The following is a 25,989-nucleotide window of genomic DNA, read 5'->3' as shown; positions in this document are numbered from 1 at the left end:
AACTCCAATACTTTGGCCACCTCATTCGAAGAGTTGACTCATTGGAAAAGACTCTGATGCTGGGAGGGATTGGGGGCAGGAGGAGAAGGGGACCACAGAGGATGAGATGCTGGATGGCATCACCGACTCAATGGACATCAGTTTGGGTAAACTCCGGGAGTTGGTGATGAACAGGGAGGCCTGACGTGCTACAGTTCATGGGGTCACAGAGTCAGACACGACTGAGCGACTGAACTGAACTGAATACTCCATTGTGTATACGTACCACAGCTTTCTTATCCATTTGTCTGCTGATGGACATCTAGGTTGCTTCCATGTCCTGGCTATTATAAACAGTGCTGCAATGAACATTGGGGTCCACGTGTCTCTTTCAATTCTGGTTTCCTCAGTGTGTATGCCCAGCAGTGGGATTGCTGGGTCGTATGGCAGTTCTATTTGCAGTTTTTTAAGGAATCTCCACACTGTTCTCCATAGTGGCTGTACTAGTTTGCATTCCCACCAATAGTGTAAGAGGGTTCCCTTTTCTCCACACCCTCTCCAGCATTTATTGCTTGTAGACTTTTGGATCGCAGCCATTCTGACTGGCATGAAATAGTACCTCGTTGTGGTTTTGATTTGCATTTCTCTGATAATGAGTGATGTTGAGCATCTTTTCATGTGTTTGTTAGCCATCTGTATGTCTTCTTTGGAGAAATGTCTATTTAGTTCTTTGGCCCATTTTTTTGATTGTGTCGTTTATTTTTCTGGATCACATCAGTTTTTTAAAGGTTTCTATTGAAATAGCTATTCAATACTACAGTCAGTTTATAGAATACACTATTAAATTATTCGTTAACACTGAGCTAGTTTATGTAATTCTTTTTTCACCTTGAACTCATATTTTCATTCAACTTCAGATTCAGCATTTCATCCTAATGTAAGACTAATGTGTATAAATGGTAATATATTAACTGTCCCTGATTAGTCATTCTCAAGTGGATATGTATATTTAGCATTGTTTTATCTACCTACTTTATACACAAAAATGGAAATTGAAATTTAAAAACTTGTTGGTGAGCAGAAATAAGTTTAAAAATCATCTGGACAACACACTATTGTTTAAATATAAATAAGTTTTGATAGGTTTATATAAAACTGATAAAACTTTAGTGAAAACTGCATTTAAAGATATGGATAGTGGTCTCTGCCTCCCACACCCTCCTTTCCTTTCTGCCTGAGTTAGTTTGTGCACTCATGGACATATATAGTATTGTTATAGTTAGTGATAGCAGTGTGCAGGCATTATTTCTTTCCCCTTGTTCTCTTTTATAGATATGAGTGAACGTATCTGTGTGTTCTATCTGTATATGTTTGAACATGTCTATACGTTTGAACATACCTATATGAACATATCTAGTGTTCTAACGTGTTTTTTATAGTCTGAAACAATGTTTACAAAAAAAATACTTCGAAATGGAAATTTTTTCCTAGCAGTTTTACTTACTTCTTTGCCTTCCTACTTGTAATACAAAATTTAAACAGTGATCTGTCATCAGAAGACAACACCTTTCATTTTCTCAGTAGATACCTGATTCATATTAAAAACTACTGGCTTCTGGTGGAGCTCCTGCACTAGAGGTGACCAAGTCATGAACCACAACCTGTCGACAGGGCTGCCAGGTCGGGACGGCAGAGGCGGCGGCAGTGGCCTCGGGGAGCTGCATCACCAGCACGGTCCAGCAAGCACTGGCTCTTCGGCATCCTCAGGGGGCTCATCAGATGGTTAGCCCTGAAAATGCCAAATCCAGCTCTGATGATGATGAACAGCAGATGCAGCTTGATGAAGAAATGGAGAATGAAATTTGCAGAGTATGGGATGTGTCAATGGATGAGGATGTGGCTTTGTTTCTCCAAGAATTTAATGCTTCTGACATATTTATGGGAGTACTGGCCAAATCAAAATGTCCTCGATTAAGAGAAATATGTGTGGGAATTTTAGGTAACATGGCCTGTTTCCACATTCAGGGAAGAAAAAAGAGAAAGAGGCCAAGGTGCTTTCTCTTAGCAAATCTTTACTTTTTATTTGGAAAGGACAGCCCTCCCTGGCCAGAACCATGTCTAATGTCACTGGAAATGATGTGTGTAGCAGTCACTGGAAATGATGTGTGTGAAGTTCCTGAAGGAGGGATCAGATGACCATTGTCCACCTGAGGGAACACAGCTGTGAATCCAAATCTCACATAGCATTTTGGCTCTTGGAGATTGGGTTGTTCTGTGAAGGTGTTTTTCATGGTTTGGGAATCACCAGCACTATGAGATATTTTTTAGATTGAGAACAGCATGGGCCCGTAAGGCTTTGCATGCCTTAATTGTTATTAAATGTGTCATACAGGCAACATTTATTTTGCATACAACTTACTGAGGTTTTTAAAAAAGTACTACATTTGTTTTATTGAAAAGCCTCTTCAAAGGAGCATAAAGAAGTTACAGTAGACATCACAGAATTATAAACGGTCCTGAGATTACTATGAGTAATTATACACCAATAAAATTAAAAACCTAGAAGAAATGGACAAATTTCTAGAAATGTACAATCTTCCAAGACTGAGCCAGGTAGAAATAGAAAATATAAACTAACACCAGGATTGAAACTGGGTAATAATAATAATCCTTGACCAAACAGGTTCACAGGTGAATTCTACCAAACATTTAGAGAAGAGTTAACACCTATCCATCTCAAATGATTCCAAAAATCTGCAGAGTAAGAAATGCTTCTGAACTCAGATCTGAGACCAGCATCACCCTGACATTAAAACTAGACAAAGATATCACAGCAACAGAAAATTAGAGGCCAATATCACCGATGGCTTGGAATAAAAACTAGTTAACATTGTCAAAATAATAGGGAATGAGGCTGTAACTACGGGGCCGTGTGCTTGAAAGCACATCACAGCTGTCCCTAATCTTATTAGCTGTGAAAGGAATATGGTGGCTCAGTGGTAAAGAATAGCCTGCCAATGCAGGGTTCTTCTCCCAAAGGATATGTCTCCTCAAGCAAGGGCGACAAAAGAAAAAATAAATGAGACTATCTGAAACTAAAATGTTTGAATAGTGAAGGAAACTATCAACAACAAAATGTAAAAATTGCTTACTGAATGGGAGATGTTTGTAAATGATATGTCTGCAAGGAATTAATATCCAAAGTATACAAAACTCATATGACTCAACATAAAACCCCCAAACAATATAGAACACCCCAACTGTAAAAAACCGGCAGAGGATCTGAATAGATGTTTTTCCAAAGAAGATATACAGATGGACAATAGGCACCTGAAAAGATGAGTCACAGGTAAATGAGTTGCAGACAGGAAAGGTACAGCCCAGGAAATAAAGTCAGTCAACAATTATATGGCCTTCCCTGGTGGCTCAAACGGTAAAGAATCTGCCTGCAATGTGGGAGACCTGGGTTCAATCCCTGGTTTGAGAAGATCCCTTGGAGGAAGCCATGGGACCCACTCCAGGGTACTTGCCTGGGGAATCCTTATGGATTAAGGAACCCGGCGGGCTACAGTCCATGGGGTTGCGAAGAGTCGAACTCAACTGAACCACTGAGCACACACAATAATTATATAATATTTTTGTATGCTGACAGATGACAACTAGTTTATCATGGTGATAATTTTAAAATCTTTAGAAATATGGAATCACTATGTTGTGTATCAGGAATTAACATAGTGTTGTAGGTATTTTACACTTCAAAAACAAGCAAACTCATAGAAAAAGAGATCAGATTTGTGGTTACCAGAGGCAGGGGTGGGGAGGGGATGGGGAATTGGATGAAAGCAGTCGAAAGGTACAACTTCCAGTTTATTTTAACTTATACAATGATATATGTTAATTATACCTCAATAAAACCGGGGAGGGGAAAAAAAAACCCCAACTCAAACCGTTTATGAAGCGTATGTCAAAAAGGCATACATGTTTTTCGGATAAATAACCAACGTAGTTCGAGGGATTTTAGCTGAGTCTTGAGGGTCTAGACCACTACTTGTGCTCCCGCACTTTTGATATTTTAAACAGGAACAGACTTAGTACTAGTACTTACAAGAAGCTGCTCAAACTCAATGCTGCTTAAATGCTTGAGGAAAGAAACTCAAGCGCTTTGCCGTGGCAAAGGCCGGAAGGACGCCCCCAAAAGTCACAGCCTGCTCTGCGCTTCAACACTCAGAGCCTCACCAAGTGTCATGTCCAGCACACCCCTGCGTGACCCACGAAGGAGTGTGGTTAGAGAGGGAGGTTGGCACTAAGCCTTGTCGGAGGTGACCCCCTCACCTGCAAGGCACTTGCCACTTGCAGACAGAAGGACCTGGACCGGGTTCAAGAACTCAAGCGGCAGGGCTGCGCCCTCTCAGGCTTCTGACTGGGGCTGAGGCTAACACAGCAGGTCTTTTTGGTGAATATGCCACTTTAAAACTTAGCTTTATTTCATCTCCTCCATAATCCTAACTGAACACCATTTCACACCCACACCAGGAGGCAGGCTCTTTTTTTGAGCACTGAGGTGGCTGTGAACGGAGCCTTTGAAGTTAAGAGCACTGCGGCCCACCTATTTGGAGCTCGGGTCCTTGACAGTCTCGGTATTTGCGGGCATGACACACTGCGCATGGGGCAGCCGTGCAGATGTGCACTTTCTGTGCCTCACCTTACATGTTCGTAAGAGCAACTGTAGTGCGCTGAGGCCTCGCTGAAGCATGAGCTCAAAGGTGCCCTTGACCAACGAGTTCAAAGTTATCCACGGGCATGGGAGAGATACCTGTGCTGGGGAGCACCTGCTTCAGCACCTTATACACGTAAATATATTAGCTCCGCTTGTGGCAGCGCTAATTCTTTGGCTTATCCTAAGCCTCCCAGACAGCGGTGTCAGAGCGGTTCTTGGGCGGCGCCTCTGGAATGGAAGACAGGCGGAGCCAGCCCTGCAGCGGGCGGCGGGGATGACTATTTATGATCTTCATATTCAAATGAGGCCTCCAACTTCCTAGAATCTGATTGGACGGTCGGTCCCGCTCTGCCAGGTCACAGAGAATTTATGTAAATAGTAGATGCCAGTTCTTCTTTCCTATTGGACAATAGCTCAACCAATCCGAAGGCCATGAGTGGAGTCAGGTTCGGTTGAGTTCAGTTCAGTTCAGTCGCTGAGTGTGTCCGACTGTTCGCGACCCGATGAGCTGCAGCTAGCCTTGCCTCATGAGTCAGGATGCGGGTTTCTGTTCAAACCCTTTGTTGTAACTGGAGCTGGGTATTTGTTTATTTACCATGTCTGTATCGGACAAAAACATGAAGAAGGTAATAAAAACGCGCTTTAATCCCGCGTCTCCGATTTTCCTGGATAGGACACAAACACAAAGGGGACATTTCTTGAGACAGTGAGCTTGTGCTTATTTAGCAGAGGGAAATGGCAGCTTCCAACCACCATTCCAGTCATTTGTTTCCTATCATTTTTTTACCCCCGAAGGCAGAAGAGGATTCCTTTCAGAATTCAAGAGTAAATGCGAACGGTTCTTTCGCGTTTGAAGTACTGAAAACCAACTAAGGTACTTACATAGGATGCAACAAGGCAGATTTTTAACTGGAGGAAGGAAATGAATGGGTTTCAAAGGAAACAGTCCTTTATATTGTTGTTATTATTAATACTGACTAAACAACCCCTTTTGAAGCGACAGCTATATGCTAAGTGTATATGTATCACCTCGTGTAGTCTCTTAATAACCCCAAGGGTTAGATACTTTTATTGTCCTGTACTTACCAACAGAATGGAGGTTTTGGAACCATTAAAGGGTAAATTGAGATATATTAAAATTTTAAAGAGTTTATATGAGCAGAAATGATTCAAACTGGGTAGCATCCAATCTAGCTGTTAGAAAGGGGCTGTACAAAATGAAAGACTTCTACAGCCAGAAACAAGCAGGAGCAAGGAAGATATACTAGGCAAAAAAGCAGCTTGGTTACTCTAAGGTTACTTCTCTTCAGGAGATGGCAGGGCTCTAATGAGGCAGATTACCTAACTAGTGTTGATCAGGCAATTCCTGATTGGAATTGCTGGTTTAAGATTCTATTTTTAGGAAAGCCGAAACTGTAATTAAGTCTTGATTTGGTGATATGGGGCTTAGCATAAGAGACTCCATTTGGGGCCTGTCTTATTTTTAATTGAAGTCATCAGTCCCTAAGTTGACTCCCTATTAAATTAATTCCTATATATAGAAGATTAAACTCTCCTATTATATTGACTCCCAAGATAGAAACAAGGGCTTATGAATTCCCATGTCTCAGTTGTGTCACATAATGCCTGGGGAACCCCGTCAGAAACGCACATGCTTGGGCCCCACCTGAGATGTACTGAGCCTGAATCTGCATTTTAAGCAGATTCCTATGCACATCACAGTTTTCCAGCGCTGGTGTGGAGGTCATTTACCTGGCAACTTGAGCCATCCAGTGCATTATCCAAACAGACGGGGAAACAACAGCACCCACAAAGACAGAGTGGCGCACTGAGTTCAGAGCGGTTAGCAAGGTGCTTTCAAGATATGAGTTTGAAGAAACCCGAAAGGGGTATTATTTGTCTTAGAAAGTTTGGGTATGAAGAAAGTGGAGGAGAGATGTCGGGGAGCCACTCTTCAGATGGCCTGTGCTTAGCTCCCTATCTGGGGCTAGTAATTTACCATCTCTGCTCTCTGCTTCCTCATCTGTGAAGTGAGGCTATGGATGCCTACTTAATGGGATTGCTGTGAGTGAATGTGTGTCAGGCAGATGGCAGGATATGGTCATATATTTAGTGCTCAAGTCCTGTTGGTTCCATTTCACCCTGTTCTTCTCAGAAGAGATCCAGCCACAGCCAGGGATGCATGCCTCAGCTGAGCTCCCTCTGTGCCAGGGGAACTACATCACGTAAATATGGAACATAAGCCTTTCTCCTGTCCGCTAGAACATGGACTAAGCTGTAAACTCCAGGGCAAGAGATGTGTCCTTCACTTTTAAATCTCTAAGGTGGAACATAGAGCTTGGCACATAGGGGAGATGCAACCAGTGTTTGTTGAATGAATAAGTCTGTGAGCTGAGGCAGTGTCCCCTACCTGCAAGTCTGTGAGCTGAGCTGCTTTGAATGTGCTCAGTATTAACTATTTTATCTGTTTATTTAAAAAATCTATAGTTTACTTAAACATTTCTAGAGAGCTCATTGTTATCAAGTGGTAGTGAAAATGGAAGTGTTGCTCAGTCCTGTCTGACTCTTTGCAACCCCATGGACTATAGCCCACCAGGCTCCTCTGTCCATGGATTTCTCCAGGCAAGAGTACTGGAGTGGGTAGCTGTTGCCTTCTCCAGGGGGTCTTCCAATCCAGCGATGGAATCTGCATCTCCTGTGTCTCCCACATTGCAGGCAGATTATTTACTGTCTGAGCCACCAGGGAATCCACTTAATGAATACTTAATTCAATTTAGTGCTCATAACATCCTTTCCACATATACACTATTATTAATTCCATTTTGCAGATGAGACAGCAAAAGGCAGAAAAAAAAACACTTCTTAAGTGAAACAGCTGATGAGATAACTAGCCCTGGAAATTAGGTCAGCGGTACCAAGCTTTGCACTAACCACACCTAGGTTGTTTTGGCTTTGGATGTGGAATTTCATTTTGAAGAGGAAATAATACATATTATATACATATATACATATACATATGTATCATATTGAAGAGGAAATAATACATATATGTAGGAAAAAAATATTAAAATGCATTGCCCTGTGTTTAAATTTCCAGGGAAAAAACACCAGTCAGCTATCTTAAAATTTCTACTGCAGTAGAAAGCTGAAAGAACTGCAGATGAAATTTCACTCAATTCCACATTCCCAATCCAATTCAAATTTTTAAAAATAGTTTTGAATACAAGACACATTTATAAAATAGACAAATGCTTGCTTCTGGATCACTTATTCAAACTGTTTCTGTAACCACTATCTTTTTTATACCAGAGACTTAATGACCAATGTATACAAATGGTTGGTCTCACCCTTGGAAGAGGTCTGAAGCTTGATCTTGCACCAGCGGTACACTCAAACAAAAATCTCTTTTGTTTCGCTTGTAGATCTAGTTGGTGTAGATTTCTCAGAATGAAAGCTAGCTTTTATTCTTAAAACTCACTGTTCTGAGCAGGTCTTTCTGTCTCAGTTAAGACTCATTGGTGGTCGTTATTGAAGCTGTTAATAACGTTTGTAATGTTACAGAGAAAAAACTTTCCTTCCACCCTCTTGGGTTCAGTAGGTAGGTTTATGAATAAACTGACAACAGGCAGAATAACAGGGGAAAAGTTATGCAAATTTACTCATTTTAAAATACTATGTGCATGGAAAAAGTGAATTATTATTGCAGGGGAAAAAATGAATAGCCCCAAAAGCAATGAGATTTGAGAGCTTATATACCATCTTAGTAGGAGAAGGGGAAAAGTAGTCCTCATAGAGGAGAGTAAATAATGTTAGGAAAGATGACAGGCCCTTAGGAGACTAGACAGGAGGTATGATAGTTTGTGACTGTCTGGGTGTGGCATTAACATCTAGTCTCCTTTCTTGTGATGAATCAGTCTTCCTTTGCTGATGAAACTCTCGGGAGGGAATTGATGACAGTTAAATTCATTTTGAAGGAACTGTTTTTAGGCAGTTAGGGAGAGTTCAGAGAAAGTTTCTCACAGTGTTTGCTGTTTCTTGAGTGATCTCAGTCCCAAATTATCAATATGACCAGTGCGGCATATTCGGGGATGATATGTCCAGAACACTTTCAGTAGCAAAAGAATTTATCCCAGGCATCTGGCAGAGAAAATCATCTCTTCTTCTTTCTCTGTTCTAGGTCAGTACACAGAAAGAGGGCAGCCATCTGCAATCTAGAAGGAGGTCCTCACCAGAACCCACCCACACTGGCACCCTGATCTCTCTATTCCCAGCTTCCAGAATTATGAGTGCTGTACTCTGTTGTTTAAGCTCCCCAGTTTGTGGTATTCTGTCATAGCAGGCCAAATGGACAAAGGACAGGCCTCAGGATCAAGAGCAATATTTTGTATTGACCGATGGAACCCTATAGTGCAGGCGTGAGGTTTTCCAGAAATAAGGAAGGAAGGAAAGAAAGAGGGTTTCCCTAGTGACTCAGTGGTAAAGAGCCTGCTTGCCAATGCAGGAGGCATGGTGTGACCCCTGATCTGGAAGGATCCCACATGCCAGGAGCAACAAAGCCCACGTGCCACAACTATTGAGCCATGCTCTAGAGCCAGGGAACCACAACTACTGAACTCACAAGCCTCAGCTGTTCTGCCCACGCACCACACTACTGAAGTCCCTGTGCCTCAGAGCCTGTGCTCTGCAACAAGGGAGGCCCGCCGCAATGGGAAGCCCGCCCACTGCAACTGAAGGTGGCTCCCGCAATCGTGGCAACCCCTGCGAAGCCAGGACACAAGGACGTTCAGATTGTTCTTCCAGGGAAACGCCACCCCCTCCCGCATGTATACACCGTGTTTTTCTCCTATCTCCTATCTAACTACATTAATTTCAAGATCGTAAGCTGTGTTGAAACTGAATCCAGCAGCTCCCAGCAGTATTGAGGAAATACAGAAAACACAAGACTTGAGATTTTATGGCAATAATTTTCTATATGTTATTGATATATTTTTGGTATTTTCGGGAGACGTAGTCTGGACCTGGGAAGGGAGAGCTGGAGGTGGGCGAGAAGGGCTGTAGAGCGGGGTGTTGGGGGCTTCGAGGGGAGAGGTGTCGGGAGGAGGCCAGGAGCAGCCCAGTGGGAGAAGGGATGGGAGTGATGGGTTTTTCACCAAGGAAAGTTGGGGGCTGAAGGGTTTAGGAAGGGTTCTGGGAGATGGGCGGAGTGCAGGTTAACGAAAGGTGGCTGGGGGATGGGTGGGCAGACAGCCTCACCCTTGGCTTACCCCAGTGGACACCCAGCCTCACCTTGGTGGTTCTGTCCAAAGCCCTCTTCACCCAACCCCCTCCCTCCCCAAAGCAGCAGCATTCCTGTGTTACCAGCGCGTCAGGAAATCGGGATAATATCCAAAGATACTGGTGAAAACATTAAGGCACAAATGTGCGTAAAATACCAGAAATTCCAGACTCAGACACTAAATTGAAGGACGCGGCAGAAGTGGTGGAATAAGGGAAAGCATTGGAAAGCTCCAAGAGGCGCCTTAGTGAAAGTCGCCCAGTCGAGACTGACTCTTTGCGACCCCATGGATTATACAGTCCATGGAATTCTCTAGGCCAGAATACTCGAGTGGGTAGTCTTTCCTTTCTCCAGGGGATCTTCCCAACAGAGGCATCAACCCAGGTCTCCCGCATTGCGGGCGGATTCTTTACCAGCTGAGCCACCAAGGAAGCCTTTGTCGCGAGGGGAGAACGAAACTGAGTTTGAACCAATCCACATGGGCCCTTTTAGGGGAAATACCGGAGGCGGCGCTCCCTTGGTTCCCGGCCCCGCAGTCGCCCGACTGTAGTGCGGAGCAGACACTGCAGGGAAAGTCCCCCCACCCGGCCCCAACCCTCCACCCGACCTGCGCCTTTACGCAACCTGTGCCGCTTGCCATCCGCTTGCGTCCTGGCACTGCGGCACTCCTGCGCCATTGAGCTCCACTCTGCAGCTCCCTTGCAGTCCTTTGTCCGCGGGCCCCTCTATCCCGCCTCGTTGCACTGCTGCAGACTCCGAGCCCGGCTGCCCTTCTGCGCGCTACTCTGTGTGTCCAGGAAGCCCCTTCGCGCTGGATCCCAGCGCCAGGCCAGCCTGGAGCGACTCTGCGGATCACCGGCCCTCACCGCTCGAGGCGCCTCCGCGGGGAGCCGTCCTGAGACGGAGAGGCTGGCAACGCCACAGCTGTTCCTTGCCACCTGCGTTGTCAAGTGACTTGGGCTTTTCTGAGTGCCCTTGGTTTTTCTTTCGTTGTCTTGGCAAGGGGGTGGGGTCCAGAAGTTTGGGAGCGACTGAGTTCCCCCCACACCTTTAGGAAGAGAAGAGTTGGCAGGGGCGGGAGGGGTGAAGGGAGCGGGGAGCCGAGTGCCATGATGGGTTGGGTTTGGAAATCGTCGCTCACGGGTCTGGACAGGGCAAAGAGCTCACCACCTGGTCTCCCACGGAGACTCCTCCGAGGTAAGCCGAGACCCCAGGCTCGCCTTCCTTTGGTACTAACAGCCTTAGGTTCTGGTCCAGCGTTCTTCCCAGAGTCCTATGCTGGAACACCAAGTAAGTCCTACCAGCCTCCAGAATTATGAAAAATAAATATCTGTTGCCTTTAATCTACCCAGTCTATGGTGGTATAACAATCCAAGTGGGCTGAGATGAGGAGCCAAGGAATATGCCGCCTCCATTTTCAGTCCTATGGTTCAAATTACTTTTGTCACTTTTGGTCCTGACACATCAAGATGAAATGGATTTCATTTCCTAGAAAATTTACTTGTGCCACTTTATTAAAGTATTATACTAGTATTTACTTGAGCTGATGCAGACTGACCCATTTATTTTTTATTCTAGATTGAAGAGCTCTGTGGGATAAGACAGTAGTCATTCATTTGACTTATTTTAGTTAAGGAAGAAGAGGTTTGAGTAATTTTTAAAATCCAGGAAGAAATTTGCAATTTTATTTATTTTGGTAAAAAACACATGAAAAAAACTCTTAATAAATTTTAAGTGTATAGTACAATATTCAGTTATTTATATTCTGCCGTTCATACAATGATTGACTTGCTAATGATACTTCACAGCTCAGGGCTCATTACTATCATCGATTTGAGTAAGCACCACCTCTTGTTTACACATATATATGTATATATACATATATATATGTTGGAGAAGGCAATGGCACCCCACTCCAATACTCTTGCCTGGAAAATCCCATGGACGGAGGAGCCTGGTGGGCTGCAGTCCATGGGGTCGCTAAGAGTCGGACATGACTGAGCGACTTCCCTTCCACTTTTCACTTTCACGCATTGGAGAAGGAAATGGCAACCCACTCCAGTGTTCTTGCCTGGAGAATCCCAGGAACGGGGGAGCCTGGTGGGCTTCCATCTATGGGGTCGCACGCAGTCGGACATGACTGAAGTGACTTAGCAGCAGTAGCAGCATATATATATGTATATACAAATGTGTAAATATGTATATTCCCAAATATCTTCCCTCTGCCCATTTTTCTTGCTTGCCTGCTTTCCGGTGCACTTTTAAAGAAAGTCTAATGAAGTGCTGGAAATATTTTGAAGATGTGATATTGTGATATATAATAAATATATATTTAGTCTTCCTCCCTATTCCTGGCACAGAGCTCCAAAAACTCTTGGAATTTCCTAAGTGACAAGAATCATAAACGTGTCTCGATATTAGAAACAAACCTCTGTTGATGACACCAGACTGTGTTAGTAAGGTGACTTTTGGAAAGTCTTTGAGGATGGGAGCAGTCCCCAGGGGAACCAACTTAGAGAGACAGGGTTAGAAATTTTAATGCCACCCTGACCTCCTGGGAGGGGAGAGGGGCTAGAGGTTGAACCCATTATAGGTGGCCAGTGATTTAATCAATCATGGCTATGTAATGAAGCTTCCATAAAAGCTCAAAAGGATAGGGTTTGGAGAGATTTCAGGCCAGTGAACACCTAGCGATTTGGAGAGCGTTATGCCCAGAGAGAGCATGAAGGCTCCGCACCTTTCCCCATATCTTGCCCTATGCAACTCCTTCACTTGGTTGTTTCCAGGTTACATGCTTTTATAATAAACTGGTGATGTGTTCTGTGTTCTGTGAGGCACTCGGCAAATTGATGGAACTGAGGACGAGGGTATGGAAACCTCTGATCTATAGTCAGTGGCTCAGAAGCATAGACAACCCGGTCTTGGGAAGGAACTAAAGGTTCTTGACTTTGTTTTATAGCTAAACTAGTTTGTCTTGTTTGACTCTTTTCCTTTGTTTCTGCATTTTCTCACTTCTCTGACTGAGCTTGTTGTTTGGAACTAGGTGGAAGCGAGACTCACCGAAGGCCTTGCAGAGTCCTGCTGGGTTTCCTAAGTAGAGTTTGGAGACCAGAAGGGGGCGCTATCCTGTGCTGCAATGATAGAGTCCAATAGGAAGAAGAATGCTCCTCTCTTTTGGCATGGACTCAGCCAGTGAAGATATGCACTCTTTGTTTACTGGAGTCCTCCCAGCTTTCTTTTCCTCTTCATAAAAGTGTTCTTCCTTGGCCGTGTGGAAATATGAATGTGGCTCGCCATGGTTGCAGACCCCATGTTGCAATTTTGTTGATCCCAAATAAATTCACGCTTGTTTCAGGTTAGCAAACTTCAACACTTCTTTTATCTATTTTGCTGGACTCAATTCAACTCATAACAAATGGTTAGTCCCTCTCATGGTTAGTTCTTCCCCTCTATCCCCACACCCATAAATAAGTTTAAGGAAACATTTCCTTTAAGTATGGCTTATTGGGTCACACACATCTTGACATGTAGTTATTTCTGTGTGGATCACAACAAACTGTGGAAAATTCTTGAAGAGATGGGAATACCAGATCTCCTGAGAAATCTGTATGCAGGTCAAGAAGCAACAGCTAGACTAGAACTTGAAAGAAGGATTGGTTCCAAATTGGGAAAGGAGTACGTCAAGGATGCTTATTTAACTTATATGCAGAGTAACTCATGTGAAGTGCTGGGCTGGATGAAGCACAAGGTGGAATCAAGACTGCCAGGAGAAATATCAATAACCTCAGATATGCAGATGACACCACCCTTATGGCAGAAAGGGAAGAGGAACTAAAGAGCCTCTTGATGAAAGTGAAAGAGGAGAGTGAAAAAGCTGGCTTAACACTCAACATTCAAAAAACAGGTGGATTCTTTACCAGCTGAGCTACTAGGGAAGCCCCTCTTGCTTGGGGCTTGCTTGGGTGAAACCCCTTCCCTTCACCACACAAAAGCTTGGCTTTGCTGTGAGACGGATGAGTGGAGCCAAGTCTGGTTCACTAACAAGGTCTCCCAAATTAATAGTGGGAAAAAAAATCTCAATTTATACTTTTATTTCTTAGTAACTGGGTAGAGTGTATAATTTTCCTATTCAGCATTTGCTTTTATTTATATTTTTGTGAACTGACAAATTCCAGTGGTATTTTTCCACTGAAATTTTCTGTTCGAACTTTATGAACTCTGTATATTTTGGCTGGCAGTTTCCTAGTTTGGCTGTTTTCCTTTAATGACTGTGCCTGATTATTTTTCACACTCACAAGATTATTATGGATTTTGCTCATTGATTTCTTTTCTTTCCACTTTTCTCTGCATTATGTTCCTAGTTTACCCAACAAATCAGCTAAGCTCTTCTTCAAGTGCTTTTCTCCTTCTGACCATCACTCCACAGAACTAACCTCAGTTTACTAGCCACACTTCTGACTGCCCACTTAGTGCATTTTCAAGTCTATGCCAATGTACACAAAGAGAATAAAGAGGGCCACTCACTATCCTGATATGGAAAGGGGTAAGTTGCAACCCACTGCAGTTGCCCACTGACAGTGTGTCCTGAGGGGAATTCAAGACAGGAAAATTGATGAAACATTCTGCACTTTGGATTTACCAGTCTGTTGTTCCATGTCCAGTTCTAACTGTTGCTTCCTGACCTGCATACAGATTTCTCAAGAGGCAGGTTAGGTGGTCTGGTATTCCCATCTCTTTCAGAATTTTCCACAGTTTATGGTGATCCACACAGTCAAAGGCTTTGGCATAGTCAATAAAGCAGAAATAGATGTTTTTCTGCAACTCTCTTGCTTTTTCCATGATCCAGTGGATGTTGGCAATTTGATCTCTGGTTCCTCTGCCTTTTCTAAAACCAGCTTGAACATCAGGGAGTTCACGGTTCACGTATTGCTGAAGCCTGGCTTGGAGAATTTTGAGCACTACTTTACTAGCATGTGAGATGAATGCAATTGTGCGGTAGTTTGAGCATTCTTTGGCATTGCCTTTCTTTGGAATTGGAATGAAAACTGACCTTTTCCAGTCTTGTGGCCACTGCTGAGTTTTCCAAACTTGCTGGCATATTGAGTGCAGCACTTTCACAGCATCATCTTTCAGGATTTGAAATAGCTTCACTGGAATTTCATCACCTCCACTAGCTTTGTTCGTAGTGATGCTTTCTAAGGCCCACTTGACTTCACATTCCAAGATGTCTGGTTCTAGATGAGTGATCACATCATCATGATTATCTGGGTCGTGAAGATCTTTTTTGTACAGTTCTTCCGTGTATTCTTGCCACCTCTTCTTAATATCTTCCGCTTCTGTTAGGTCCAGACCATTTCTGTCCTTTATCGAGCCCATCTTTGCATGAAATATTCCCTTGGTATCTCTAATTTTCTTGAAAGAGATCTCTAGTCTTTCCCATTCTGTTGTTTTCCTCTATTTCTTTGCATTGATTGCTGAAGAAGGCTTTCTTATCTCTTCTTGCTATTCTTTGGAACTCTGCATTCAGATGCTTTTATCTTTCCTTTTCTCCTTTGCTTTTCGCCTCTCTTCTTTTCACAGCTATTTGTAAGGAATGATTCCAATAACCCCAGATGATTACATCTTTCCATACATTAAAAAAAGCACTAAATTTATTAACTTAAGATGCCTGGTTTTCTTTAATCAACAGCAAATTTTGATAGTCCAACTATCTGATTTTTGTTGCAAAAACTCCTATATACCTTGGTTCTGAGAGGCTCTCTTCCAGGAACAAGTCTGCAGAACAGAACAGTAACTCTCACCTTTTAGGTTGTGCATTTTCTTTAGTCAACAACTATTTCCTGGCTACATATGTGTGCATGCTTGCATGCTTAGTTGCTTCAGTCATGTCCAACTCTGCGACCCTATGGGCCTTAGCCCCCCAGGCTTCTCCTTCCATGGAAGTCTTCAGGAAAGAAAACTGGAGTGGGTTGCTGTGTCCTCCTCCAGGGGATCTTCCCCGCCCAGGGATCAAACCAGCATCTCTGAAGTCTCCTGCATTGGCAGGCGGGTTCTTTACCACTAGAGCCACCTGGGAAGCCCCATTTTCTGGCTATAGGCATAAAAACTTAACTTTTACATGATGCGTTTTTCGTTAAGTGAACATCAGGTTTAAAAAAACACACACAAAACCAAAACGCAATACCTAGCAAGACTGCACGTATATGGACTGAAAGATTCGCTTTTTTAAAATTAAAGATTACGTTTTTTAAACCACGTGCTTGCTTAAAAACAACCACCAAAAAACAAAAATCCAAAAAAACCTCACCCTATTAGACTGCTCCTCCCCAAACCACTTTTTGTCTTTTCTAAAGAAATGCTAACAAATTTCCTTGTATGGACCAGGATACTGGTAGCTTTGAGTCTCATCAGATGTCTTCAGCCTGCATTAATGAGTTTTCTCGACGCTGAATTCCCCGTTCCTGTGGCTCAGGGACAAACAGTGGACCAAAGGCCTGGGTTTCAAGCTGCTAAGGTGGGGTTGAGGTAGAAAAATATGAGGCAGTCAGTTTAGCCTAGGGTCAAAAGGAAACAAACAAACAAAAAAAAGGACTCCATTTCTTCTTTTAAAAATCGAATTCCAATCTCCCCTTCTTTTTCGCCTGAGTGTTTGCTGTTCCAGTTTGTGGACATTTAAAGGGAATGCCTCTAACTCCCTTGTCGTAAAACATCAGAGCCTGTGACAGGACAATCAGCAACTGACCAAGGAGAAAAACACCAGGTGGCCCATTAACTTTAGAACACGGTCCTCAGACAATGGCCTGAGGTCACCAGAAAAGGGGAGGGGAGAGGGCAAGAGAAAAGGTGAGAGGGTGGAGACTCAGTATCATAAGAAAATTCAAGAACTGGGAGATCCGGAAAAAAGGGTCATAAAAATGGACAAACTGACATGATGACTTTTGGAACAGGGATTATGTACACTGGGATCTTTAACCAACCAAAAACAAATAGGTGGGTCAACATTAGTAAAGATATAACTTCGTGATTCCCGCGGTTTGGGGGAACGCTTTCCCCCCTCTCAGTGACTATGCTGGCAGCTCTATACTTCTCTTTGAAACAAACTTTGCCTTTGTGAGTATCTGCGTGTCCCTGGAAGATCATTCCTTCGCGGGCTGTTCCTGGATTCTCCTTTCAGGATGGCCCTCACAGGACGTATTCCCCTGAGAGTCCACGTCTAACCTGCGCACACAGCAAAAGCCCACGCAGCTCGGTGCGTACAGAACGATTTGACGCGAGGGGTTGCACGCAAGAGGTCCCACGCCGCAGTTTTCCAGCCCAGTCCCCGCCCCGCGTTAGCATAGCGCTGCAAGGAGGCGCTTGCAGCTCAGGTCCTAGCAGCTTACAAAAAAAAACGGTTTATAACGGAGTTTTCCAATGAGACTGCTTCCTTTTCGCACACGAATCATTTACGGGAGAAGTGACAATCCCTGTAAGATTTCAGCGTGAGAAGACGTGGGTCGGAGCGAAGCACATCTCTGCTAGCTGAGCCGGAGTGAGTGTACACCGCTGCCAGGATCCAGGCAGAGTGGCGCGGCCCCTGCCAGGACCCGGGAGGGTGGAGTACACCGCTGCCGGGACCTTGCCTGGAGAACACCCCTGCCAGGACCTTGCGCCGGGCACCCAGCCATTCCAGTCGCCATTTCTGTCTTCTGTCCCTGCGCTCCATCTCTATCAACGCATTCTTGTCCCTGGCTCTCCGGTAGCGCTCTTAGTGCGTCCGGGTCCCCGGCTCTGCCAGCCACCAGTGCGCCCCTGTTCGCATCCCTGTCTGCGCCCTCTGGGGCCCCGCCGCTGCCGCCCTGGCGCTCCCCGCGGGCCCCGGCGAGGCCGCCTGCGCCCTGTGCCAGAGCGCGCCCCGCGACCCGGTGCGCGCCGACTGCGGCCATCGCTTTTGCCGGGCGTGCGTGGTGCGATTCTGGGCTGAGGAAGACGGGCCCTTTCCGTGTCCCGAGTGCGCCGACGACTGCTGGCAGCGCGCCGTGGAGCCCGGCCGCCCGCCGCTCAGCCGCCGCCTGCTGGCGCTCGAGGAAGCAGCTGCGGCGCCCACGCGCGACGGCCCGGCCTCCGAGGCGGCGCTGCAGCTGCTGTGCCGCGCCGACGGGGGCCCGCTGTGCGCAGCCTGCCGCATGGCCGCGGGGCCCGAGCCACCCGAGTGGGAGCCCCGCTGGAGGAAGGCGCTGCGCGGCAAGGTGCCCTTTCCCGGAGGGTGCCCTGTCCCTGTTCTCATCACCAGACTGCGCCCTGTCCCCCCTCCGTATTCTCTGGATGGCGCCCTGGCCCCCAGTCTCCATCTTCCGGACGGTGTCCTGGCTGCCCTCCCCATACCCCAGTTAGTGCCCTGTCCCCTTTCCTTCCTCTGGTGCCTAGTACCCTTTCTCCCATCCCAGGACGGGACCATTTCCCCCGTTCCCTAACCCCAGAGGCTGCGGTCACCGCACTCCCCTATCTGGAAGGTATCCTTTCCCCCTTTCCCACGCCTGGACGCGGCACTTTCTCCTCCTCTCCCTCCACCTCCCTGTCCCCCCCCCCCCCATACGCGCGTGACTTTCCCAGGGTTGAACTGCCCTGCCCCGCCCCCCTTGGCAAAGAGAGTCCTGCCGAGGCCCCCCCCACGCCCAGCCCCCTTTGTGTCACTGCCCTGCCCTGCCCCCTGGCATGACGTCATACTATGGTAGCCCCACCCCCACGGGCAAAGCCCTCTCAGTGGGTGTGGTAGTCGCTCAGTCGTGTCCGACTCTTTGCGACCCCAGGAACTGCCTGTCAGTCTCCTTTGTCCATGGAATTTCCCAGGCAAGAGTACTGGAGTGGGGGTGTGGCCTTGAGGGTATTGGCCCCTCTATGGTCCTGTGCAGCCCTCCCATTCGGTCTTCTCACCTGCTCTGAGCCCTCTTGAGTCCCTTCATCCACTCTATTCTGGAGCCTTCTCCACTGTGCTCTCAACTGTTTACATTTGGCACTTGGCTCTGGGTCAGAACCTGCCATTGGAGTCTGGTCACTGCTGAGATCTGGTAATCCTAGGGACCCGCTGGTGTGTGTGTTTGTTGGGAGGGCTGGGGGAGCGCAACGTTATTTCCGAGAGAATAAAGATAGCCAGGCCCCTGGAGTGCAAAGAGTCAGTGTGGTCCCTGCCCACCTGAGGGGAGAGAGTAACCTGTTTGAGGGTTCCTGCGTCAGGGCTTGGGTACTGCGGTCTTCTTAAGCAGTGGGATGTTGCATCCAGGGCTTCCTTGGGATTAGAGCATGTGGCCAGGGGACTGGAGTTGGACTTTCTTCCACCCACCCAGTCAGTGCATGGAGCTGGGCAGGCCCTGTGTGTGCCCATGGTCACCCTAAAGGGGCCACCCTCCGTCCCTCTGCTAGAAACAGTAACAGTTCGGTTCAGTCGCTCAGTCGTGTCCGACTCTTTGCAACCCCATGAATCGCAGCACGCCAGGCCTCCCTGTCCATAACCAACATCCGGAGTTCACTTAGACTTGCATCCATCCAGTCAGTGATGCCATCCAGCCATCTCATCCTCGGTCGTCCCCTTCTCCTCCTGCCCCCAATCCCTCCCAAATGAATAGTCTTGTCTAGTTACCCTGTTTGGATTCTTAGCACAAATGTTTCTCTCTGACTATAGAGAGCATAGTGGGTCACTAAGACCCCCTCTGCAGCCTGCAGAGTTTTGAGGTATCTAATGGGCTAAGATCATGAACTGGGGCTTCTGGACTGCCCGATGGGATTCTAGTGGTGTGATGTCCCTCTGGACTGGGTTTAGGTGGGCCCCAGACTTTCAGAAGTGGCCACACACTCCATAACCAGCGTCTTTCTCCAGGAGAACAAGGGGTCTGTGGAGATCATGAAGAAAGATCTGAATGATGCTCGGGATCTCCATGGCCAGGCTGAGTCCGCTGCTGCTGTGTGGAAGGCAAGTGGGGTGGGGTTCGAGTCCACGTGAGCAAGGAAACGTGGATGTGTACCCTGACCCTGTGTGGCAGGGCCTTGGACCACAGCTGAGCGCTGTACAGTCAGATGGTCAGGGAACTCTCCTCCCTTGAGGTGGTCAGTGGTGGATGGGTGGGGTCTCAGGGTAGCCTGAGGACATGGGTATTCCTACTGCCCACCCATCCTGTAGGGACATGTAATGGACCGAAGGAAGAAGGCTCTGACTGACTACAAGAAGCTTCGGGCCTTCTTTGCCGAGGAGGAGGGGCGATTCCTACAGGAAGCAGAAAAAGAAGAAGGGTCCCTGGAGGACGAGGACGAGGACCCAGCAGAGAGGTTCAGGTCTCTGCTGCAGGCTGTGTCGGAGCTGGAGAGGAGGCACCGCAACCTGGGTCTCAGTATGCTGCTCCAGGTAGGCACCCAGCCTTGCCGGTCAGGGGAGGGCAGCGGGATGCAGAGTCAAGAATTAGCAAGAGGGAAGCTTATCCAGAGAGAACCCTTCAGACCAGCACTGCTTGGCTTCCATTTGGGGCTGAATTTCAGGAATGGGTAATCCAGGAGACTTGCTTCCCCCCACATTTGCAGAGAGGGGGTGCTTGCATTGCAGTATTGAAGTACTGGGCCCCTACAGGTAGGAGCTGGCCACGAGGTCAGAAGAGTCAGGGATCTTGGGGACGGTGGTGGTTGCCATGCCCTCATCCTGAATGTCCTCCTTACTCTCTGCCCTGAAGCCTTGCCTAAACCTGGGGATTCTGGGCTCTTTGCAGTCCTTGAGTCTGATCCTGGAACTGGCAGTGTCTGTCCTTCCCTCCTCTGAGCTGAGAGGTGCCGTTTTACCTCTGGCAGAAGTGGTTACTCAGCTGCAAGTGGGTGCTGACTGTGGGTGAAGAGACACGAGAGTCCGGTGGGGCTGGATTCTGCAGTCATCTGGCTTGTAGGATAGAACCTCGCTCACTCATTCCCTCTCTCCCTATGCAGTGAAGTGCTGCCTGCCCAGGCAGCAGGCAGAGGAAGCTGTTAACCATCCCAGGCCTGAAACAGCTCCTCCATCTGCCTCCTCCTGGACCCCTTGTCGTCCTTCAAGACACCCCCAGCCCTGCGTGTCTTCTCCTAGGTGAATATGTGGACTGTGAACTCTAGGTGCCCACCTGGGGTTGCTGACGACAGTACTCTGCAGAAGAGTGTTTGTGTTCCCTTTTCCTCTGGGTGTTCATGTTTCCAGGCTGTAAACCTTTCACTGTAGAGATCTGTATTGGGGGTAAGTTAACCCAAGTGTATCCTGACTCCATAAAGTTCTTTTTGTTGCCCCAAGTTTCATCAGATTTTCTGAGGTCTCCATGAGCTGTGGCTGTCATCTTCAGGAGGCTCGGGCTGTGCAGACCTGCACCACCAGTCATGCACGTGCAGGCCCACAGACCCACACCCATGCAGGGCACAGCAGTTAAGGTGAAATTTGAGGTGACTGTCAAGGGAAAGGAATGCTCAGTGTGGCTGGGTGGGGATGGTGGGCTGGTCAGACTTGTCACCGCTGCTTGAGGTCCTTGAACAGCGTATGTTGCACAAACCTACACCTAACTACGCTCAGGGTCTGTCTGCAGAAACACGAGAACCTTGGGGTGTTCCGGGACAGTGCAGCCCCTTGCTGGCATGTCTTTCAGGCTGTATCTCTTCTCTGCCTCTTAGTATACCTCGTCAACCTGTTCTCATTTCTCTTATCCATCTTTCATCCCTTGGATGCCAGTGGTTTCCCAGGAAACTGTCTTAGCATCACCCTCTATCTGCCTTGTCTGCCCCTCACTGACCCAGGAATTTTTCCTGGGGCAGCAGAAGCAATGTCAGGGTCAGGCCATCCCCAGACCTCACCTTGGTGTGTCATTTTCCCTGTACCTTTGACTTCCCTTCCTATTTTCTCTGCTGGATGAATTTAGCAAAACTCCTTGTTTAGTGTCATTGTGTAGATTCCTCCAAGTGACAAAAATGTAGCATGAAGTGACAAGATCACAGGGTATGAGAATTGACACAGACAGGCATTTAGGGTGGTGGTTGAGGCTATGAGATGTTCATACAAGTGCAGGTTTGTGATCAGTGGCCCATTTCTGGATGAACCTTCTCAGACCTGGGAGTCACGAGCCTTTGGCACTGCTGGGCCTTTGTGTTTCTGTGAGCTTGGGGGTCGGTTGCCTGCCTAGCAGGTAGCCGGCACTCAGCCTACTGAAGAGGGCTTGCTGTAGCCAGTTTGCTTAACGTCCCCTCCTTGTCTATATCCTCCCCATACCCTGGCCAGTCTCTGAGGAAGCACTGTGTCTGCACGGTGCCATGTTGGGGGCTTCTGTGGGTTGGACTTTTCTCTGATGAGCCCTCCACCTCCTGCTTCTGCTGAGTCAAATTGGGGTGCTGCCCCAGTTTCCCATGACTGGAGATCCAGCTGCCTGTTTTTCTCCTCTGCAGGGATCTGCTGGGAGGCCTGCCTGTTTTCCTTGAAGTAGACTACTTCAAGACTGATGTGCTATACAGGGCTGGTGTGCAGTCCAGAAAAGTGGTAACCCCTGGGTTCCCAGTGCTGGGGAAAGATAGGAGGTCCCGATACCAGCGTAGATCCAGTTTCTTTGTAACGGTGTGTGGATAGAATTCTCAGCCCGTTGGCCACCTCTCCCTTCCTCTCCATAATATCTACATAAGAATGACAAGCAGCGGGTGGGAAAAGCTGCACTGGCTTTGAACAGGAGACACGTTCATCCTCTTGGCAAGCTATAGGACCCTGGCCACATAACCCTGCAGCACAGATGGCCGTTGATTCTGGTGAGACTTGACCTCTTGCTTAGCAGTTCCTCTGAATGTCCAGAGCTCTGTGTTGGCTGCTGGCCTGTACAGCCAACCCCTGCCATTTCCTCACTGAAGTCAGCCCTCACCCTCTGCTCACTGGTCACAGTGGCCTCTCTGCTGTGGGTCCTGTGTTCTCTGTGGAATAATGTTCCTTTTCCAGACGTCTCCATGGCTAGTCCTCGCATCTTCAAATCTCTGCTGAGATGGTATTTCTAGAAACCTCTGGCAGTGGAGGATCTTTGCATGGTCCTGCCCTTGAGGACATAGTTGAGTAGGGTCCCAGTGAATGTATGGCTTTTCCTCAACGCAGGTTCATTTGACTGGTTCAGGACCATGTCAGGCTCTGCATGTCTGAGGTCAGTGCAGAGGCACGAGTGAAGGGAAACCCAGGCTAGGTGGACAAGAAGAGTCTTGTCTGCTAAACGGTAGGGAGCACATTTCAGAGAAATTTGTTTATTCATTCAATACCTAGATCCCTTTCCTTTTAATTCTTAGAGCTTAATAGAAAAGTCATGGATAGTTAGGACCTGTGGCCTGTTTTTGGTGTCAGGATCCTTTGTCCAGGGGGAGCAGAGGGAAATGCTGAGGGTTGTTTTCACAATCCTAGTTGAATTATTTCATCAGATTGATGATGACAAAATAAGAGGGGATACTTGCACTCTGATACAGAGAGACTTGCATGTGGAAAGGCCAGTGGGGTACTGCCCCAGCTGTTAGGATGACCTCAAGCTTGAGTCGGGAATTCCCCAAGAGGTGCTGCTGCCCTTTGGGAGAGCAGCCTGAGAGGGTTAAACTGAATGACTAAACCAAAGAGAATCAGGCCAGCCAAGAACTTAGAGGGAACTAGTGCCTCTTCAGGCTGGGTAATTTGCTAGAAAAGCTCCTAGAGCTCACTGAAGGCCCTCATGCTCACAGTGAAGGTTTATCACTGGAAGAGGAGACAGGTTAACATCAAGCCAAGGGGAAAGACATCAGGGAAAATGCCAGTTGCGTTGTCTTCTTGTGGAGTCAAGACAGTGTCACTTCCAGAATTGTGTGGCCAGTCAGATGAAGCATGGCTTGTGGGAGCTGGGTAGGCTACCTGACTCGCTGTCCGTAGCCTTCACGGGGTCCATTGCACCTACATGCTGACACTCAGCCTGGCTGGTCTATCCTGTAGTCCCACAGGAAATGGAGTTACAGGTCCTAAAACTCCTGCTACACATCAAAAGGTCAGATCACCAAGGTGGCCCAGGCCCACAAGTATATCTGTCAGGGCTCAGAAGTAACTTCCAGGTTGACTACACTGTGTTTGCTTCCATGTGACTTGGCAATTCCAGCCTTGGGTTGGCGTGCCAAAGAGATGCCAGCATGGCTCTATGAGGGAACATGCCCAGGATGGACACTGAGTCATTTGCAGCATCAGGAGGTTGGAGGTGACCCCAGTCTGTGTTGCTGAGGTACCAGAAAGGTGGACGTGGGGGTGTCAGCATGGGGAGCAGTGCAGAACTGGTTCTGCCATGTGACGTGGGCACAGGGGTGTCCCAGCCTGACTTCCATGTCCAAGAGAACCCAAGGGGAGCTAGGCTGCCGACACTCTCTTGATGCAGACGCAGCTTTTTTCCAGGGTATGACCTGCTGGAGAGGGTGGGGCAGGCGTCATGGCTTCTCCAGTCCTACACAGGGGCAGAGCTCTGTGCAGACCTATGGATTGATGCCCACTCTTGCCATTGTTGGTAGGATGTCCCCCTCGCTCTGTCCTGTCAGGGGTTAGTGGGTCAAGGAACATAGGAACTACCCGCAGTGGTTTGACGAGAATGCTGCCATTGCTTTTCTGCCACCTGGGGACCATCTGGTGCTGGAAATGGTTTCCTCAGGTGAGCTGGCTGGTCTTATCAATAGGCCTCCTCCGTTCAACCAAGTGTCCCATGGCCAGAGTCAATACAGACAGGAGGAGTAGATGTTTGCAGTGTCCAGACCAACATGGTTTTTACCAAAACTGCAAGGAGCTCCTGCAAATTCATGAAGAGCCAAAAGTGCCTGGAGTTAAAACAGCAGAGATGTGGACAAGCAAGTGCATAAGAGGAACCAGAGAGCTCAGCAACTTCTTAGTTTTTGTAGCAGAGAAATCACACACCCACAAGCGTAATGACACGCTGTTGGGTTGATGGAGATGGGAGAGCTACCATGTTTTGTTACCTGTACTGCTGCTGAGTTCTTCAGCACTGCTGCCAGCTGTCATCAGGTTTGGGGCACAGTGACCCTGGACCCAGTGACCCACTCCCAGGTATTCTTTAGTCTTCTCCAGGCCCACAGAGGGATGCACACTTAGGTATCCTCTGCATCACTGTCGGGGTACGCAGGACGAGCGCCAGTGCCCCTCAGTGGGGGAGGTGGAAAGTCAAACGGGGTTTGGAGGCTATAAAGTATGCTGAAGCCCTGAGATAGAGAGATACAGAGCTGCTGGACACACATAGTGGAGCTTATGGCATGTGGCTGTGGCATCATGCTGCAAACAAAGAATCAAACAGCATTTAACGTGTGCACAGAGAACGCCCTGCTTGGAAGAATACTTGAAGCTGGTAAATGGAATCCATTAGGGTAGTTTCCTATGGAATGGGGAATAGCAACAAACAAAAGGCAAAGAACCAAGGTGACACACAGGCCTGGGATGGTAAATGAGAAGGGGAGGGTCTTTGGTCATCCTGAGCCCACTCAACTCGGGACTGCATGTTAGGAAAGGAAGTTGGGTCCAGAGTATTTCAAGCCACTTCTGGGTTTCTGTAGTGGCAAGCTAGTTCTTTAACTAGCTCCCTACCAAATCTGAGTGTCTAGGTGTGTGAAAGGAGCCTTAGACGTTTTGGAACATAAAGGTGATATGCATGCTGGAAAAAGTTGAGGGCCCTTGCAATAAGTGAACCAAAAACGTGCAAGCACTCCGGTTTGATCTTACAGACTCAGTGGGTGTGTCTGGCCATCTGCCTCACTCAGATTTCAGGGGACCTTCCTCCATATTCTCATTTTGACTCTTTGGGGAGGTTGTGCCCTCTTCACCTTGGAGTGTCTTCATTTCTTTTTACCTGTTTCTCTGTGGAGCCCCAGCGATGGCAGCTTCAAAGCCCTGTGCCCTGGGTGTCTGTGCTTCATTCGCCCTCAGGTGTGGGAGGAGTGAAGTTTACTGTTCTCACCTGGGGTTCAAAGATAGCCTCAGGGCACACCTAGTGTTTTCTCTGGGAAGGAGATAAAGGCCACA

The 25,989-nt window shown here is 47.4% G+C and overlaps 1 protein-coding gene across 1 annotated transcript; it reads left to right on the top strand.

Annotated features, from left to right (window-relative positions):
- Positions 1-1,758: 1,758 nt before the first annotated feature.
- On the top strand, positions 1,759-21,228 carry RNF187 (ring finger protein 187). The gene is made up of 5 exons (XM_068980013.1): positions 1,759-1,848; positions 17,723-18,199; positions 19,825-19,917; positions 20,125-20,346; positions 20,913-21,228. Exons 1-5 carry the CDS (start codon positions 1,759-1,761, stop codon positions 20,913-20,915), a joined length of 885 nt encoding a protein of 294 aa, XP_068836114.1. The 3' UTR covers positions 20,916-21,228.
- The last annotated feature ends 4,761 nt before the right edge of the window (positions 21,229-25,989 follow it).

This window comes from Capricornis sumatraensis, chromosome 9 (genome assembly GCF_032405125.1).
Source record: "Capricornis sumatraensis isolate serow.1 chromosome 9, serow.2, whole genome shotgun sequence".
Classification (NCBI taxonomy): Eukaryota; Metazoa; Chordata; class Mammalia; order Artiodactyla; family Bovidae; genus Capricornis; species Capricornis sumatraensis.
The sequence above is the reverse complement of the archived record's forward strand: the minus strand, read 5'-3'. Positions and strand labels throughout refer to the sequence as shown.

Excerpts from the sequence above, each read along its gene's own strand:
- RNF187 (XM_068980013.1), top strand. The coding sequence starts at position 1,759 with ATGGTTAGCCCTGAAAATGCCAAATCCAGCTCTGATGATGATGAACAG. Across the intron at positions 1,849-17,722 it reads TGGAGAATGAAATTTGCAGA|TGCGTCCGGGTCCCCGGCTC; the intron begins GTATGGGATGTG and ends TAGCGCTCTTAG. Across the intron at positions 18,200-19,824 it reads GGAAGGCGCTGCGCGGCAAG|GAGAACAAGGGGTCTGTGGA; the intron begins GTGCCCTTTCCC and ends GTCTTTCTCCAG.